This window comes from Lissotriton vulgaris, chromosome 10, assembly GCF_964263255.1.
Source record: "Lissotriton vulgaris chromosome 10, aLisVul1.2, whole genome shotgun sequence".
Lineage (NCBI taxonomy): Eukaryota > Metazoa > Chordata > Amphibia > Caudata > Salamandridae > Lissotriton > Lissotriton vulgaris.
This window is the reverse complement of record NC_141698.1, coordinates 201,764,284-201,782,864: the sequence shown is the minus strand read 5'-3', so window position 1 is coordinate 201,782,864 and position 18,581 is coordinate 201,764,284. Positions and strand designations below refer to the sequence as shown.

Genomic DNA, 18,581 nt, shown 5'->3' with positions numbered 1-18,581 from the left:
TGCTAGGCCAGTACTCCTCGGCCCTGCCAAACAGAATGATCTCGGTTTTACTGCCATTCAGCTGCAATTTGTTATCGCTCATCCAGTTGTTAGTGTGGGTCAGACAGTTTTTAAACCGGACCATTGTTTCAGTAGGGTCAGGACAGAAAGTGATCAGCAGCTGGGTGTCATTGGCATATGACACGACCTCAAACCTTGCAAGCGTGCAAGACGTTAATAACGTTGAATCAATATTTTAAGAACGATTTATAAAGAAAACAGCGTAGTGCCCATATGGTTATCCAATGCAAATGAAGGACATAGAACATTTCCATATACAAAGTAAAGCAAGACACCAATATACTGCATCAGAGAAAAAAAATGTCCCTGGCACTCTGATCCGGACGTACTATAATGCTTCACTAAAGAACAGCCCACACGACAGAAAGGCCAATGAGCCAAAGAGGTTCACAAAACAAGACGGAGTTAACAGGTAAATGGACCACGACTGTATAGAACTAGCCAATTTCCTCAACTTGACCTCACATACAATCAAGAACTTGGGGCATGAAACCAACTCAGAAATGCTCATATGATTACATCTAACTCCTACTAATCTAATCTACTGCAAAGAAACTGAAGTAATTCCCTTCCCCCAGAACTCCGCCTTATTTCTTCCTATCCTCAATTTAGGCGGTCGCTCAAGACCTGGCTGTTCTCACAAGCATACAACTAACCTCACCACTTTGCCGTGACTTCAGCCTCTCCACTTAAGCACCAAGAAACCGCTGGTGTATGTGCGCTCAATAAATAATTTTTATCATATCATATCATAAATACATGAAAAACAGATATGATTTGGGAAAAGGGTGCTTCCAAGAGCCCCACAGACTGAACGCAGGCTAAAGAAGAAAAGTGAAGACAATCTTTAGGACAAAACTAGACCAACTTGAGTACACGAAGGAAACCTTGCATACAGGATTGCTTTCTTCTGAGTGCAGCTTGACACCTGTTTTACACACTCTATTTTACCCTGGGAAGTGCAATGTCAATGCTAACAAAATGATGCTCCTGGGCTACGATGCCAGACTCAATTATTAGTTACAACATTTTGAAAAGATTCTGCAGGGCGTCCCTTGTGTCTTCTCTCTTAAGGACCCTGTGTATTTTACAGAACTGAAATCCCTTCTGTTAGTGTGATAAAATAGCTAGACAATACACACAACGAAACACTTAAACAATTTGCCTTTCATCGAATACTATGCCACCTCTTTTGTATTTCCGTGCTACATATGTTCCAATGATGCCAAATTCCAGTGGCGCTGTTGGTTCCAGAATGGAGAAAAAGGTCATGTCCAAAAGGCCATAACTGAGCGAAAGCGACACAACATTTGGCGACCATACAAGTTTTGGGTCTAACCTGTGATCGGGGCCTTTTTTTGTACGGATTGTGGCGTAAGGGTGTCTTCGTTTTGAAGAGATTTGGTCAACTTTTGGGCACTTTAATTACAGATCTGAAGTTGTGTGACACCAGGTGCCAGCACCTGATAGTCTGCATAGCCGGTGTCACTCTCTGGTATGCGTGACACCCACAGGCAGTCTCGACTCTGGTTAAGCCTAAGGGCACTCGGAAATTGAAGCTACTACAAGCCAAACTACAAGTCGCTGCATGCCAAAAAGTGCTCTCGGATAAAAACAAAATCCAGATTTGGCTGAAAGCGTGACTCGAGTTGACCTGCGGTCAATGGGCAGCCGAGCAAATCTACTTGAATTACAACTTTAAATCAAGAGCAGTTCTACCGCAATTACAACTTTTACTGCTTGAAATCAAGAATGCAAATAAAAAGGGAACAGTAAAACTGCGCACAGTGGAGTTGCGTCAACAGGACAGGACTTGCCACCTCAGAGGGAGGGAACCGTCCGTCCCCTCGGGCTGCCTGTGCGGTGCGCTGTCACGGAACCTGTCCGCGGGGGCGGGTGGGTGTCGCCGCTTCCTTACCCAGGATCTTCCCGTTCTGCGCGGCCACCTTCCTGCTCTCCTCCTGCAGGATCCGCTCCTCGGACTTGCTGGGCTTGGGCTGCCTCCGAATGCACTGCATCCTGCCGGGCTCTGGTGTTCCGAGGAGCCCCGGGGCTCTGCCTGCCCCTCACCGGTGTTGACTTGCGTGTGACTGGAACAGTGTCTGTCCCTGTCACGGAGCCAGGGGTGGGGTAGGTAAGGGGCGGGGCTAGGGAGAAAAGTGGGAGGGGCTAACGAAAGGAGGCAAGAAAAGGGGGTGGGGCCGAGGGGACTCCAGAGGGAAGGGGCAAGGTGGGAGTTGAAAAGGAGGCGCGCGCGTGAGGCAGGTGGGTGGAGTCAATTGGAAGATAGGAGGCGGAGAAGGAACAGGGAAGTTGTGTACTCCTTGGAAACATGCACACATCACTTTCCCTCTTGTAATGTATTGTTTGCTACCTCTTGTACTTTGTTTGCTCTTGCTACATGCACAACTGCCACCATTGCCTAATGTAACGTAACGTTTGTTCTTGTGTTTTGAGTATCCGCCATTTAGTGCAGTATTATACATCTATTTGCACTTTGTACGCTTTTGTAACATACACAAATGTCACTTTTTATCCTCTTATAACGTATCGTTTGCCACCTCTTGTATTTTTTTTGCTCTCGTTTCATGCACAATTGTCACTATTGCCTTATGTAATGTAATGCTTGCTTTTGTAACATGCTGACTTGCAATTTTTCCTCATGTTTCAGTACTGTTCCTATTGTGAAGCGCTCTGACACCTTCGGGTAAAGTCTGCGCTTTATAAAAACGCATTAAATAAAATAAATAATAATTACTGTGTTTCATTCGGTACTTACGTAGTACCTTTGATGTCAGTACATTACTTTGCATTACATCAAAGCGTATTGGGAGTTGGCGAGGGCAGGAACAAAGGGGGTGTGTGGAGGAAAGAAGGTTTGGGGGAAGAGGAAGATGTAGAGAGATGCTGTGGTGTGGAGAAAGGAGAACCTATAGAGACCAAGTGGGTAATTAGGATGGCAGGACCGCCCGCCAATGGTGGGGGGGTCCCGTTGTTGACAGTAGGATGCGCCCGCCACACCGGCGGGTGCATTCTGCATTCTTGACATTGCCGAGGTCGGTGCTCTCAGCACCACCCGCCGCAATGCCAAGAAGGCATGTCGTGCACTTCCATGCACAACGTGGCAGGCACTGCGTGGTGCCTGCCATGTTGTGCATGGAACTGCAGGGGGTACCATAAGTACCCCCCCCCCCCCCATGTGCACCCCCCAGAATCCCTGGGGGCCCGCTACGGGCCCCCAACTGCATGAACTGCCTGCCTTTCCGTGGCGGCGTTGCAGCCACAGAAAGGCATGTCCCCGCAGACATGCTAATATGGATGGCCGTATGTCCCAGACATCGCCACCATGTTAGCAGCTTTTCCGACCGGTCGACGCTTCGACCGGGTGGAAAACCGGCGGACGGTCTTTCTGTCCGCCGGTGTCCCCCCCGCCATGGTAATGTGGCACAGGGAATTTGAAAGCAGGCAGTGGTTTATGGCGGGCAAACACAACTCACCCAATAACCTTTAATTAAGCATTACGTATTCTTTTACTTGCGCCATGCCAATATTTTGGTAACTGTGTTCCACTTACATAGACATTTGCACAGAATCACAATTGCAACTGGAATAGGTGACCACTGCTCTCTGCACTCTGCAGAGAGGCCAAGGATTGGATGACCATGTATTCTGCATTCCTTTCTAACCCGTAGACTGGCACGGTGAGAAACAGGCCTTCAATCGTGGCACTCAGTTCAACATATGGACTATACAGAAGTAATATGCTACACTAAAAAAAAATACAGAAACATAGCATCCTGGAATTAGCAAACACTCTAAGGGAAAATTAAGGAAACCATGAAATATAAACAGAAATTAAATCGCTGACATGATTAGTTTAACATTTTTATATTCTTTGCTCAGAAATTGATCAGTGTTTTTTGCCTGTAAAGTTAAGGCTATGAATATAGGGCCCGATAGGGAAGACAAAAAAACATGTTAGCTGTGGAAAAGGCTTCTGCACATCCAATGATAGAAGTGTAGGTGCACTTTTGCCAGTCAATTCAGAGGAGAAGTGGTGCTACCATGATGCCCAACCACCCTGCTACCTAAGGACTTCATCCAAACTGATATCCTAATGACCGCAGGTCTCACAAGATAAATAATTGTAGCAATGGAGCACTCCATTATGTTACATGTACAAAGAGTCAAAGCTCCACAAGGTCTTCCTGTTTAAAACATGTTTGTGTTAATGCAAAGAGCAAATAAGGAGAACACGTTATCCATACAACCAACGCCTGTTTTGTCCCGTTGGTCTTTCTCAAGGCTATGCAAAACTTATTAAAAACCATAGGTACAACTATATATAGATGATATACTATGTAACAAAAAATAGAAATACAGTATTTGTATTCATAGGCCACATCCAAATCATAACAAGAATGTTTGTGACAGGTAATGTGAAATATACAAAGATGTCGAATCCAGGTATCCCAAAGAACTGATGTTTGCGGATCTGTCTGTGTGTTGACTAGGAGTGTTGGTATTTGGAAAGAAAAGGGCAGTACCCCATGCATTCTCCTATAAGAAAGGCCATCTGGAAAATGGGTTTTGCATGCTACTTAGCTATCTAAAAACAACCCTTAGTTAGTGAGGTTCCCTCAGTAGTGATCCAAAAACACAGATATAAAGCAGATATACAACACCATGTGTCAACCCAAGTGTTTTAAAAGTGACTAAAAGGTTGGAGGGAAAGGGAAGCTGAATATACCTAGTATAGGAAGTATTGAATACAAAGATAATAGATACCAAGTCAGGGCTCAAAAAATCCACTCGCCCGCTTGCTATGGAGAGCCAGATTTATGCAGGACAAACTATTTTTAGGGCCTACTCACCCTTTCTAGCGAGAAGGAAGATGAACTGACTTTAGTCCTCTGTCTCTCAAGTGGTCAAATGTGACAAGAAAACAAGATTTAAAGGCATTTTTATTACTCAAAAAGTGAATGAGCAATAAAGATGACTTTAAATCTTGGTCTCTTGTTACATTTGCTCTGCTTTCAGAGAAAAAGGTCAAGTAGTTACAGTTATATCGAGGACATTTTTCATGTTACTAGACCTGCAGATCTAGTAACATTTTTATGATTTTCCAACCCCTGCAAGTGTTGCTGAGGACTGTTAGAAATTAAGTTTTTGGTTGAGGGGAATTTTAGCCTTCCTCAAGCAACAACCCCAATCCCTGTCAGGGTGAACCTCGAAATGTCACTAAATTGACATGTGCTTAACCCTCTGGTAGCAGTAATGTGTAAAGTATTTATGCAACACATAAAAAGTAATAAAGTGAAAACAAAACACAAGAAAAATCCCATTACAATTTAAGAAAAATAGAGTACAATGCAATGAATTATTTGGCACAAAAACAGCAAAAGACTAATCAGCAGAAACCTGAGTTATGCAATCTTAAACTTTTTAGTAAAAACTAGCACCTAAAATATCAAAGCACCAACCTTGGATATCTAGTCGTGCAAGACCAGGGCAAAGTCGAAAGTTATGGCCAACTTGAAAGGAGTGCGGTTCGAATACACAAGATGGATTGGGCCTGGTCTCCGATTACCTTCAGACTTTGAAGGATTTCTTTTAAAAAAATGTCTGAGAAGGTAAAGTTCAGCGAGGCAGGGCTGCCGGTGGTGTCTAAGGAGGAGGTGTCATCATCGGGAAGCCACTGGACGAAGTCACTGTGAAGATTTCTATGTTCGGACTTAGTCTCTTTTTTGGAAGTTAAAAATTCCAGTGGTACCAAGAAGCAAGCTGTTGCAGAAGAGGGCTCCACAAGGACCAGAGTTTTTTTCAACAGCAGGAAAACCTGTTCTGTGCGGAGCTGCTGTGGAGAAGAACGTAGCGGGAGCTACCGAGAAGTCAGGCTGAGTGGCGATGCACCTTGGGCGGATCAGCAATTAGGTAGGTCTCATCTCGGTTTTCAGGGTCTTTTTTGGTTGAACATTTTTTAAGTCCCAAGTCTTGGTTTTAGGCTGTTTGGCACCTTTAGCACCACTTCCATAAGTCTAGGACTTGGGTGCACCCCACTCAGAGAGTAGGACTCACTTCAGGCAGGTTCCAGGTGCAGGGTTCAAGTTGTTGGAGGTTTTTGTGTCCCTGTAACTCAAAACAGCAGGCTAGCCAACTTGCCCTTGAAATCACTCTGGTAGTCCTGGGTTCAAGTAGCAAGGCACCCTTCCTGCAGAAGGGCAGTGCTCTGTAGTACAAAGCACGCCTCAAGCAGCAGGTCAGTACTCTGAAGTGCAGGCCAACTGAGTATCCTACACAGGTCGATGAGTGAACTGAACAGTGGGTCTGAGGGTTTATACCTGGTACCAGCTTTGAAGTGGAAGAAAGTTCTGGAGTTTTCCCCCAACAGGTGGGTCTGGAATTTCCCTGCACAGTCTTCACCGGGTCTGGGCTCACTTTGTGAGTGTCCTGAGGCAGCTCCTTTGAAATGTAAGTTGGGCTGGGAACAGCTCTGCTTCACACATCCTGGCAGGATGGCCCATCCTTCCAACACTTAATCCCTCTTTGCCTCCCTGTCTGGCAGAAATACACAAATGCCATCCGCCATGCTAATCACAGTCATGTGTCCCTGGATACAGGGTGCAGGCGTCAAATGGTTAGGAGTAGAAAATGGCTACTTTCTTAAAGTGACATTTTCAGAATTGCGATCTTAAATCTGACGTTACCATTAGAGAGGATTTTCAATTAATATTACTTAGAGACCAAAAATGACTTACTTTTCTACCTGTTCTCAAACAAAAGTTATCACTTATTAAATGTAATAAGGTAACCCAATGTTATTCTATGGGAGAGGAAGGCCTTGCAGTAGTGAAAAACAAATGTAAAAGTTTTTCACTACCAGAACATGTAAAACTCCTCTTACTACCCCACCTGCTCTCTAATTTATAAAGAACATTTGTGACTAATTTGTAGAAAATATCAATAGTGTTCTCAGGTGGTACAGTTGGAGTAAAAGTAGATCTGGGTCGATGGCCACTGTAAATTTTTATGATACAACAAACCCTAATGCGACTGACCAAGGTTCTGCACCTCAATTTCCAAGTTAAAAAATATATAAGTTGTCTGTGGAAAACTCGTCCGGGGTATGCCGCACAAATACCCCACTGGATACCAGATAAGAGAATTCAGAAATTGGAGGATGGTGCACCAGAATGGTGTCAGAAGTTCTCAGGTGTAATCCAAATGTATTCTTTATTAAGTCTTCAAATGAAAATCCTTTTGTGGACATCAGCCAACGCGTTTCATTCCGGGAGGAACTTCGTCAGGTCAAAAAGCATCTATGTCTGTTATCCCGCGAGCAATTTTCTACTGACAGCGGTTTCCTCAGTAACTGATATTCAACAATAATTTCATATATTTAACTGTTAGATTTCACAAATCTTCCATATGTCTCAATGTCCCGCAGTTTCACAGTTGTCAATTTAAGTAAGAGGTAAGATACCAGATCCTTAAAAGTAAAGATAGTAATCACATCAAAGTAGTGAGAATTCCAGGCATCAAAATAAGAGCCCAAAATAGAGTCCTCGTCTGTAAAGATGTCACGACCAATCGTCCCGCATCCTAATGGATCTGACACCCAAGGGGCTCCAGCTCACTTAAAGTGCTGGCACTACCTAGGAAACAGCCCAAAAACTCTGCACAGAATTTAAGATGCTGTATAGTTGCTGTTAAGAATACCTTCCCAGTATGTTGAAAATGTTAGTGCTAACTGACCCATGTCCACTGTGTTACCCCCAAATGTCTATCTTTTCACGTTTGATGTTGATAGGTGTGCAACTGCACTGAAGAGTGGACTATGGCTTGGTATTCTTTAAATTGGGGCACTGGATTTATGAGGCAAGGAAGGACCACATTTTGGGGTGGTGTTGATTAAATTATGCAGCAAGAGATTGCAAATTATGCATCATATTACAGCACATTTTGTGGCAGTGTTGTACACTGTATTGGTATTTGAATTCATATTAATGTTCGAGCAAAGCTTCCAATTCATTAGAACCAGTTTAACACAATAATGCAGCAATAAATCCTTTGAAATGTGCCCAGTTAATGTTTACAAAGGTTCTGCCGCTGCACCAAATGCAGCACTTTTATTTTTTGGTAACTTTTGATCTGGTTGAGCCAGAACCATAATATTTTTTTCATGTAAACTACAATTTCTATAACAGATGGACTATGTGGCAAGTTTGGTAACTCCATAGTTATGGGGAAAACGCCCATCCACAGAAGCACGTAACCTCTGTAGCCCTGATTATAATTATGTCTCCCTGTTTTATAGTATTGTTTCTTTACTTTTCTGTCTGTATTTATCCATATTTATTTTTGCTAATTTTATCAGTACTTATCCATATTTATTTTGGGGTTTGTAAAAAAAATGAATTCGAAATTTGCATATTTCAACATTTATATAACCGATAGATGTAAGCTCTTACTTGAATGCCTGACAGGCTTCACTGTCAGGAACACCCACAGAAGATAAATCAATACACTAATATGAACACACGAACATTTTAGTGTCAACCTTATGCATATCTGCTGCTGTTTAAACCTAATTACTAAAATTCCTCCATTTTTATCCCTCTTACCTGTCAATCCATACAGATCTTGGCCTAGCAGTCATTTAGAATCATTAAAAAAAAAACTAATTTCTGATTAACGTTTGTATGGTTCCCATTACTGTGCCTTGCTCCATGCCACACCTGTTTGGTCTCCTCTGCACATATGATGATTTGATATAATGGTTGCTGCTTTATTACACCACACTAGACCCATAGGAGCATACACCATGGCTGGTTGAACAACACCCAGTGCTATAGATTGCTCTTCAGTAAGCATGGGCGGAAAATCCGTTACGCTCGCGGATTTTGCGGATTTTCGGTAAATTCGCAATCCGCGAGATTCGCGAATTTCCCGCAAAATCCGCAAATCCGCGAGCAGCGGATTTTATGGCCTGCTCGCACTGTTCGCGTGAGTTCGCGGCTTCCCAGTTCAACTTCGCGCCCCGCGAATAAGCGCTAAATTGCAGAAATACGATCTTAGCAAAACTGAAACTACTTACCAGGTTCAAAAGTTCAAGCTCATCATTAGTAGCCATTTCCTGTAGTGCTTCCTGAGGGGCCCCTCCAGAGTTCAGTTGCCTACTTGCAACTATTATGTGACCCTGCTCTGACCCTCAGAATAGTTACACAAAGGTCCTGAATTACAGCTAAGGCAGACAAGCAGGAGCCAGGCTGGAAGTTCAAATCCAGTGACACATTAATCAGCCCCTAATTCATTATTGTCAGTTGGGGCAGGGCAGGTGTTGTAACTAATTTTGCAACAATGAAAGCACTTAGCAAGTGCAAAAGATCACTAATCATGAAGCACTAATGAAGCAGGTGCCAGCTAAAAAAATATTCTGTGACACATTAATCAGCCGAAAAATTAATTCAGGTCACTTGAGGCAGGGAAGGTGTGCTTTGCTTTGCCGAAAATAATGTACACTGGACAACCAGAGGGTGCGGTGATGAAACAGAGGGTGGCATGGGTGGGCCAGAGGGTGGCATGAGTAGTCAGAGAGTGGCAGTGGTGACAGAGAGTGGCAGTGATGAAGAAGAGTGTCCCAAACAGGCTGGACACGTAGAAACAACAAGTTCGCAAAACTTGCGACCCGACAGGTAAGTTCGCGTTTGCGAAATTGTACAAAACCCTCGCGAACTGGCAGAAACCTGCGCGAACACAAAAAAAAATCCGCAAATTCGCGAGAATTCGCGGATTTTGCGGATTGCGAGTTCGCAAATCCGCAAAATTCGCGAACGCGAGATTCGCAAAATTCGCCCATGCTTACTCTTCAGTAACTCCAGTGTCTGCTCTGAGTACATACTACAGTTGTTGCAATATTACACCTCCCAAAGGTAGCACCTAGTGCACTGGGGACCGTCCTATGCTCATACTGAACAGAGTTCACAAGTATGTTACATACAGCCTCAAAGATTAAAGGTATTTGCATGTGCAAATGTGTGCATTTCTACACTTTCCTTCTACACCTATGCACGTGCTGAGCTTCACACAAGCTTATATAGGGTTCAGCAGACTCTGCCAAAAACGCACATCACTAAGACCCTTGAAATGTAGGCCACACGTTTTCTGTTTATCCTCACTCGAAATTAATGCTTACACGTCCTACCTTTGACTCTGGTCAAATTCACTCCATGTGCAGTTACAAGAGCATGTCATCAAAACCCTACCCACGTAGGCCACATGACAGACACACACTACCTCATCCATAGCAGTCCCATGGAGTAGTGTGCTACCTGTCTGCAAATACACTCGAGCCCCTCATTACGGAAGTGACTCGCTGTATAAATACAACCACAATACACTATACTCGAACACAAAATGTCCATCTTTTGGAGCGAAATCATTCCACATTGGCAGCTAAATGTTTCCTCACTGGCACTTTGAATATCGTACATTTTCCTCCGACATGTTTGTTATTAAAATATTCCTACTTTCTACACAAGGTATCCCTCACAAGACCCTCGTCATAGCACAAAATGTCCCTTCTTTCCATATCATTTTTTTCCCGGATTTAACAACTGTTAGACCTGGCATCATTGGCGTGAGTCTCCCTTCCATTTTGATGGATTGCCTCCTCTGTTTTGATATGTTTTTGCTGGATTTATGCTTTGGGCACTGTGCCACTGCTAATCAGTGCCACAGTGCAAGTGCTCCTTATGTTAAATTGATGTACTGATTGGTTATTGCATGATTGGGTTATTTGATTTATCTGTCAGCCCCTAGTACAGTGCACCATGTGTGCCCAGGGCTTGTAAATCAAATGCTCCTCGTGGGCGTGCAGCACTGGTTGTGCCACCCACAGAAGCAGCTTGTAAAGTGTGTCTCAGGCCTGCCATTGCTAGGCCTGTGTGCAGTATAGCACTGCCATGTTTACTTGGCCAAGTGCAACCACTTGCCAGTCCCTAAACCTTCCCTTTGCTTCATATTAGACACCCCTATGGTAGGCCCAAGGGCAGGGTGCATTGTAAGTATAAGGTAGGACATGCTCTGATGTGTGTAGCATGTTCTAAGAGTGAATTATAGCCATTTTCGTTTTTCACTATTGAAGGCTACCTGTTCTCGTAGACCAGAATGGGCAGTTAAAGTATTACATTCTTATAATCCTAAATGACTCAGGGAACATGATAGAAATTCGAATTTAGTATGCCTGAACTCAGAATATTAAAATACATATTTTAGTAAAGTTGGTTTTAATATTCTGTTTTTGAAAATACCACTTTTAGAAGGTAGGTATTTTCTTGCCTAACTATCCAGGCCTGCCTCTGCTAGGTTGTGTATTCCTTGTCTGGGTTTGTGAGTGACAAGGCTTGGGGATTCCAGGAGACAGGCTGGGGCAGAAAGGAGGTAAATAGAGAGATCTGCATCTAGATGGGAGGGAGGAGTTGCACCTGGGACCTGAATGGGGCTGGGCCTTCCCTCTACAATGCTGGCTCCACCCCCTGTGGCTTGTCTGACGTCTCTGTCCTGCACTGTGAAAGGAGAGGAGGAATCATGTCAACAGAGTGCTCCAGAGTTGTATCTTCCCTCTCCTGTGCTGGCTCCACCTCCTGTGGGGCGGCTGATGTCTCTGCCCTGCACAGTGAAAGGAAGAAGAGAGTCATGTAAACAAAGTGATCAGGAACTGGTTTGGACTAGGCAGGGGCCTCTCTGTCTTCAGAGAACAAAGGATTTTGGGGTATAAATATTGAGACCCTGAAGAAATGAGATCACTTCTGGACAAGAAACCTTTCTGCCAAGGAGAAGAACCAAGAAAGCTGCAGGAGTTTGCACTGCCCCTCTGCCAGTGTGCTGTTTGCTGGATTGGCCTGCAGTGGTTGTTTCATTCCCAAGGAAAAGGAGAAGGAATTTTGTAAGGACTTTCATCTACAGAATATTCTCCAAGGGCTTGAACTGTGCTTGCCTCCTGCTGAAGTCTCAGGGACAAAAGACTTCACCTCCAGCTCCATCCTGAATTTCCTTGCTGGGAATTCTGACTCCAGACACTTACGTGAAGCTGGGAGCTGGAAGCGCAACGCATCGAGAAGAAGCGTGTCGCCGCAGCTGAAATCATCACAACGCCGGAGAAGCGAGCCTTCGCAGCATCTCCCTGGAAGCATGTGTTCATCGAAGCTGCCTGCTGTCGCTTCACCGGAGAAGCGTGACGCCATCGTGAGGGTCGCCATAGCATCAACGCAGAAGCATGTCGCAGGGCCTGTCGCAGCTCCAAAGAACAGAGTCGTCGCAAGACTGCCAGGGCGTTATTGCATCATCATCGCATCACCGCATCAAGGGCGCCATCTTTCCACATCGCAACCAGATCATTGCATCCCATCAAGGCGCCATCTTGCGCACCGCATCGGGCCCGCAGGCCGAGAATGTACGCATCACCTCCGCGCCGGTAAGGCTCACGACGAGTCCCCTACTCTGCGCAAGCATTGAGGCAGGACGCACCCATTCCCCCGGGTCATGGAACTGACGCATCTTTCCTTTTGCGAGCCTTTTGTTTACTTTGCGTTACGCATCCAGGAACTTTGTTGAGAACTTTGTCGCATTTACCAATAACTTGAACTAAGCAACTTTAATCATCTTTTAAGCAATCTTAAGTGTAGTATTGTGGATTTTTGTCGTTTGTGGTCTTGTGTTTAAGTCTATATAAAGACTACTTATTTTTATAAAACCTGTTTTTGTGTCCATCTGTAGTGTTTTCACTGTATTACTGTGTATATTCACAAATGCTTAACACACTGCCTCTGAGATAAGCCTGTCTGCTTGTGCCAAGCTACCAAGGGGGTGAGCAGGGGTTATTAAGGAGTGTAATCCCCTTATCCTGACTTAGAAGTAAGGGTCCCTATTCGGAAAAAGGTGAATACCATTGCCAACTAGAGACCCCCAGATCTAACAACAACTAAATTCATTTTTTTTTAACCAGCGTTCAGCTTATTCCAGCTCAGACTATGCCTTATTTGAAACAAATAGTAAGTCCCTTTAAATTAGTCCGCCTGAAAGTATATTTTGTTTTGGACCAGAAAGTCATTTTGTCCTAACATATAATTCTCGTGCTGCCACTACCCTCCTCGTTGGACAACATTCCACACAGCAATGTTAAACCTGGATGCACAGATGCTTCTTGTTAATAGTTTTTAATTAATTGCTTCATTTTGTTTGTATTTGCCCTTCGTGCCTTATAATTTTTTTTGCTTTGCGTATTTATGTTTTAAGTATCATCCAAATTCGAATGAATGTCACCGGTAGATAGAAAAATAATTGTGTGTGTATAGAACGCTCCCACTCTACGTACAGTGGGGATACCAAAACGGGATGCGGATACATGTCACCTGCCGCTTTGGAAAGTTTACCTTAGGGTAAATGCACTTTATTATTGTCTTTTACTGATGTATCCACACCCTACTCATAAAGCACTCTGATACCCGCATGGGTCTTGTTTGCGCAATAAAAAACTTTATAAATATATAAAGTTAGGGAGACTTTGGGTCACATGAGCAACATGTCTCAACTCCTTTCTATTAACCCCTTGCATGCTGGTGATGAACCCCAGCCGTCACGCTCCGCGGTGATCGTGTGCTGATGACGGCTGGGGTTCGTCACGGCCCCACCCTGTTAGTTTGTTTACCGCACAGCGGCGGAAACGGGCCAGCAGCGAAGGGGTTAATGCCCTGGGTGAAATGCATGTCCAAGAGCAAGAACGCCATACTGTGCAACTGATTAACACCTGGAACGAAATATCTACAGCTCTCCCACATCAATGAGGACCACTGAGCATTGAAATGAAACAGTGATAGAGCTGCATTCGAAATACCACATACACGCTCAACCCTTGATCATGCCAACATTCCAAATTGTGATTGCTACATTTCCTTGAAATTGCATATTTTGTCTTTTAAACAGATGTGCACTTTTCAGGACACACTTCTATTTAAAGCTTTTGTTTTTCTTGTCCTTACTGAGGTGTAGATTCATGGACAGGCCAGGGGTCGCACATGCGACCCCTGGCCTGCCCCTTGCGACCCCTTGCACTGCCTTATCTTTATGGACGTTGATTGGGGCTCCTTTTTCCTTGTTTTCTATCATTTTCTTTATTACACTAATAGGGAATAATACTACATTATTCACTATTGTAAACAAATACGGACAATTAGCTGGAAAATGACCCTCCCTGGCAGCTGAGATAAGTAAAAAACGCTTTTAAATGTATGCTGTGTATGTGCTTGCAGGCGAGGGTATATTTATGTGAGACACATTGTGTTATGTGTGAATATATGTGTATGTGTAAGCTTGTGAGTGAAAGTAAAGGTCCAAAGGTGTGTGATGTCACTTTCAATATCCCTGCCATTTTTGGTGCCCATGGGTAGATTTAGCAAGAATCAAGAAATACGAAAATCTGCAGCGTTGCCTAACGAGAATGGGAAAGCAAAATATGAGAACATCTCATTTTTAATGCACCATATGACATTACTCGGACAAGTGCTAATAATGTAATGTTAGTGTGACGTTAAATATACTTTAGCGTTGACCCATGTTGCAGAGGCACGTTAGTGGTGTTCTGTATGAGAGTTGTGCTTGAGCCACACCCTCCCTACAAATGTATCCAATGCAGAAAACCGCCAAGGGTCACTCGAGTAAAGTGTGTTAGTTTCACAGCACTTTACACGGATTGCTTTCGAAAATAGCACACAATTTCCTTTTAACCATTTTTTGCACCTGTTTTACCTTGGCGCAGGCATTCCACACAATGCTAAGGTGCACTACTTGTAAGACTTCTTTTGATATGGATTGTGACGAATTACAGGGGTATTTGTGCTGTTACCTCTTGTTATGCCTACTTTGCATATATTGTGTCCCAACTTTTGATGCAACAATCAATTTGCTGGTACATTACTTTACTACTTTACTTACTTTACTTTAGGGGTGCCACCAGTGAGTTCAGCAGTTCCTCCTCGAGTTAACGGGGGTGTCCAGGGGGATCGATTAGAGTCCATAGGTGGCTGTAAGTAGTAGGGTTGAAGTCTATAATAGAGCTGCATTCGGCATTGTAACAGCATGTCTTGTTGACAATCATATATCCCATCGGCTAAGGGGTTTCCATCCAGCAGGCATGGGCCATTCACAACTCATTAATTTGGGAACCCTGTAAGTATTAGCCCGATCCACAAGTGAGTCCCATCAGGACCTGGTTTTCCTCCCATCAACCAGGCTCTGAGGGCAACGAGGGAGGCCAGAGCGTCAGTGGTCGGGATGAACTTGCCATTTGAGGAAGTCGCTGACATGTAACGGGTTAGTGAAGATGGGCTGTTTGCCATAATAATTGGGACAGAGGCGGGCCGGGTGTACCATGGTGTATGATATGTTGGCCTGCTGTAATTTCGGTTTGAGAGGGAGATATTTCTTGCCGGGGTCTTGCACTGCCGTAGTGAATTCTGGGTATTTAGATACTGCATACCCATCAAAGTTAAGCAAGAGCTTCTCTCTGGCCAGCTGGAGGGTGGTGTCTCAATCATGATAATTGAGTAGGTGAGCTATAATTGGTCTTGACGGAGCCCTGGAAGGAGGCGGAGTCACAAGCGAGTGGTGGGTTTTCTCCACCACCATCATCTTGGAGAAAGACGCCTCCTCGAATAGTGTTGTGAGCAAGTGTTCCACTAAGTCTTCCATCCTGTTGATATTAGCGGATTTAGGCATGCCTAGGATTCGTATGTTGTTTCTGCGCCAGCGTGCCTCTAAATCTTTGTTTTTGGCAGGTATGACTTTCAAAATACATTCCATATTAACGAGTTGTTCACTTCTATGAGAGGTCAAGTCTTCAAGCATGGAGCTCTTGTGTCTGCCTCCCCAATGCAGCCATCTTGTTTCTCCAGTTTTTGGGTTATGGAGTCCATCCGGGAGCACATGGAGTCCATTTTGGACTTGATGGGGGTGAGACTGTGCTGCATTTCTATGAGAAGTGACTTCATGTCTTTGGCACTAGTCTGCGCCCCAGGCTGTGATTCCTCAGACATACTGTGGTCAGCACTGCTGCTATGTGCGCAAATGGATTTGCGGTACTCACAGGGTAGTTTTGTCTGTCTGCCCTCAGCTGTACCCATATCGTTGGTTATGGCAGTGCTGTCTACAGGGTGTAGGCAGTTGGAATCAGCTCTCTGTTTAGGATTCACCACCCATATATTAGGGCGAGGGCTGTGGGGAGCTACCTTGGTGAAGGGGTGAAGTACACCTTCATCCCCATGGTCTTGCCTCGCCTCCCTGAGTTGCCAGGAGGGTCACAAGTAGACCAAGGGCTCTCTGGGCAGCAGCTGGGTGTGTGGCAGATGTAGGAAAGTAGGATCTGCTTTCATGGTTACCTCCACTTTTTGCTGGTGTTCCACTATTTTCTGACTAGTCTGACTGGGATCCTGCTAATCAGGGCCCCAGTCACTGTGCTTCCTCCCTAAATTGGCTGTGGTGAGTAACTTGGGACATTCCTAATTAGCTGCTGCTATACCTTAGTAAGTCCCTAGAATATGATACTCGGGTACCTAGGGCCTAGGTACAACATGAGTCCCCCATGGGCAGCAGCATATGTTATGCCACCCATAAGGGACCCTCCAAACTCTGATAACAGGCCTGCCATTGCAGCCTGTGTGAGTTGGTGCATGCACCTCTCACAAAAGATATAATTGTCCGTATATCTACCAACATTGCACTGGAAACCTATAAGTCACCCCTCTAGCAGGCCTTTCAGTCCAAAAGGCAGGGTGCAGTTTTGAGTGTGAGGGTGGTCCTGCATGAACAGATCACCCCTACAGACCCCGGAGTCCGTTCTCCAGGCTTTGTGAGTGAATCAGCTATTATGATAAAGAGGGGCCATGCATTATTAGGCGATGACCATCTCTAAACTGGCTGAAATAAACCTGGGCATGTTTGGTATCAGCGTACCCGGTGTTGGAGGTATGATTCCATCCATGGTAGGGCCCCTCCGGGGAGTCCTCCATGGTCCCAGGACCGATCTTACAGAGCCTGACAGCAACGTAGGGCCGCTGCTGACCACAGACACAATTCTGACCTCCTGCTGCTGGGCCAGGCCAAGCAGGGGAAGGTAGGATAATACATTTCCTGTCACAGGGAGGTGTGACCACCTCCCAGACTGGGGCCGGGTGGGGGGCGCATGCTAGCGCCACATAGTCTGCTGGAAGGGCACATTTGGTGCCCTCCTTGCATACTCCAGTTCAAACCTTATCAAGGGGCCCTTGGCTCCCCACACTGGCGCACAACTGGACATAGGACATGGAATTGTCCCAACCGGCACCTTAGGGTACTTAAGGGCTTACCTGTGGGTGGGTCCATAGATTCGTCATGGGATTCGATTTAACTCAAACTCCACTTCAACTTTGACCATCTGGACATCCTGACTGAGTGGTGCTGACCGTGCCGGACTGATCGCCTCGCCCTTTGCTTTGGGGACCGAGACTGCAACTGAAAAGACTCCGTCTGCTCCTGACCTCGTCATCCTGCAACCCGCTGCACCATCGGTGTCCATGCTCCAGAGAGGTTCCATCCTGGGCCTGTGGACATCTAAAAGACTTCCAAAGGAATCTCCCTTGGAGTGAAGGAGTCACTCCTCTGCATCCATGGGCACCACAACAAAGCTGACAGGTTTGCAGATCCTGGGCTCCCACGGACTCCAGAAAGGCTCATTAACACTAGTGGTGGTCCTGTTCTCCCCAAGGCCTGACCTGTCCTCTTGTCAAGTTGAGGCCAGTATCCCTCGTTGGGGTCTCTGTGACCGAACCCCTGTGCACCGTGTTGCTGCATCGCTTCACAGCACGGCAAACGCATCAAAAGTTTCCGTCAATGAGTCTGTCCCTGCTATAACTGATTTGCGCCGACGCAGTTGGTTGGAACGGACTGGGTCTGTCATCCTCAGCATCACGGTAGCTCAGTGCAACAGTGCTTTAAGCTCCTCATCACCTTTTTACCAACATCCATGAATTTGAGTGGCCTCCGTCTTCCGTGCCTCCTGATCACCCCTGGGTGGCATGGATTCTGTACCCTCTGCTTTCAGGTACTCTTCAACGCGAAATTACGTATGGGTTCCAACCAACTCTTTTCCTCCTCTGGTGGTAAGACTGCAACCGCGACATACCCATTGAGTTGTATTCAGTACGCGACTGTGTATGCTCTTTGCCCACGACTGCCGTGGGCTCCTAGACTCTCAGTTGGGGTGGTTTCTGGGGTCCCCGACTCTTCTATGTCTCCTGGGTCCAGTCTCGACTTAGGTCGTGGTTTACATTCCACTATTTTGATATATTGTCTGGTCTCCCCCTGGGGAGCACTGTGTATTGATGCTACTTGCTGCTCTATGTCCAAAGTATTGTGTGAATTGTGATTATATCTCAGGGTAGGAGATAGTGTAACATGAGAGGGAGTGATTGTAATAAATATCTATTTTT

At 45.2% G+C, this 18,581-nt stretch overlaps 1 protein-coding gene across 2 annotated transcripts in view; it reads right to left on the bottom strand.

Annotated features, from left to right (window-relative positions):
- PLCD1 (phospholipase C delta 1) overlaps positions 1–18,581 on the bottom strand; it is a 300,096-nt gene that overhangs the window by 217,399 nt on the left and 64,116 nt on the right. The window contains exon 1 of one of the 2 annotated variants that reach the window (XM_086940886.1): positions 1,979–2,181. The exons of the other annotated variant lie outside the window; for it this stretch is intronic. Coding sequence (XP_086797012.1) covers positions 1,979–2,078 — 100 coding nt within the window. The 5' untranslated portion in view covers positions 2,079–2,181. Of the gene's footprint in view, positions 1–1,978; positions 2,182–18,581 lie in introns of those variants that run through there. 2 annotated transcript variants of the gene reach the window in all.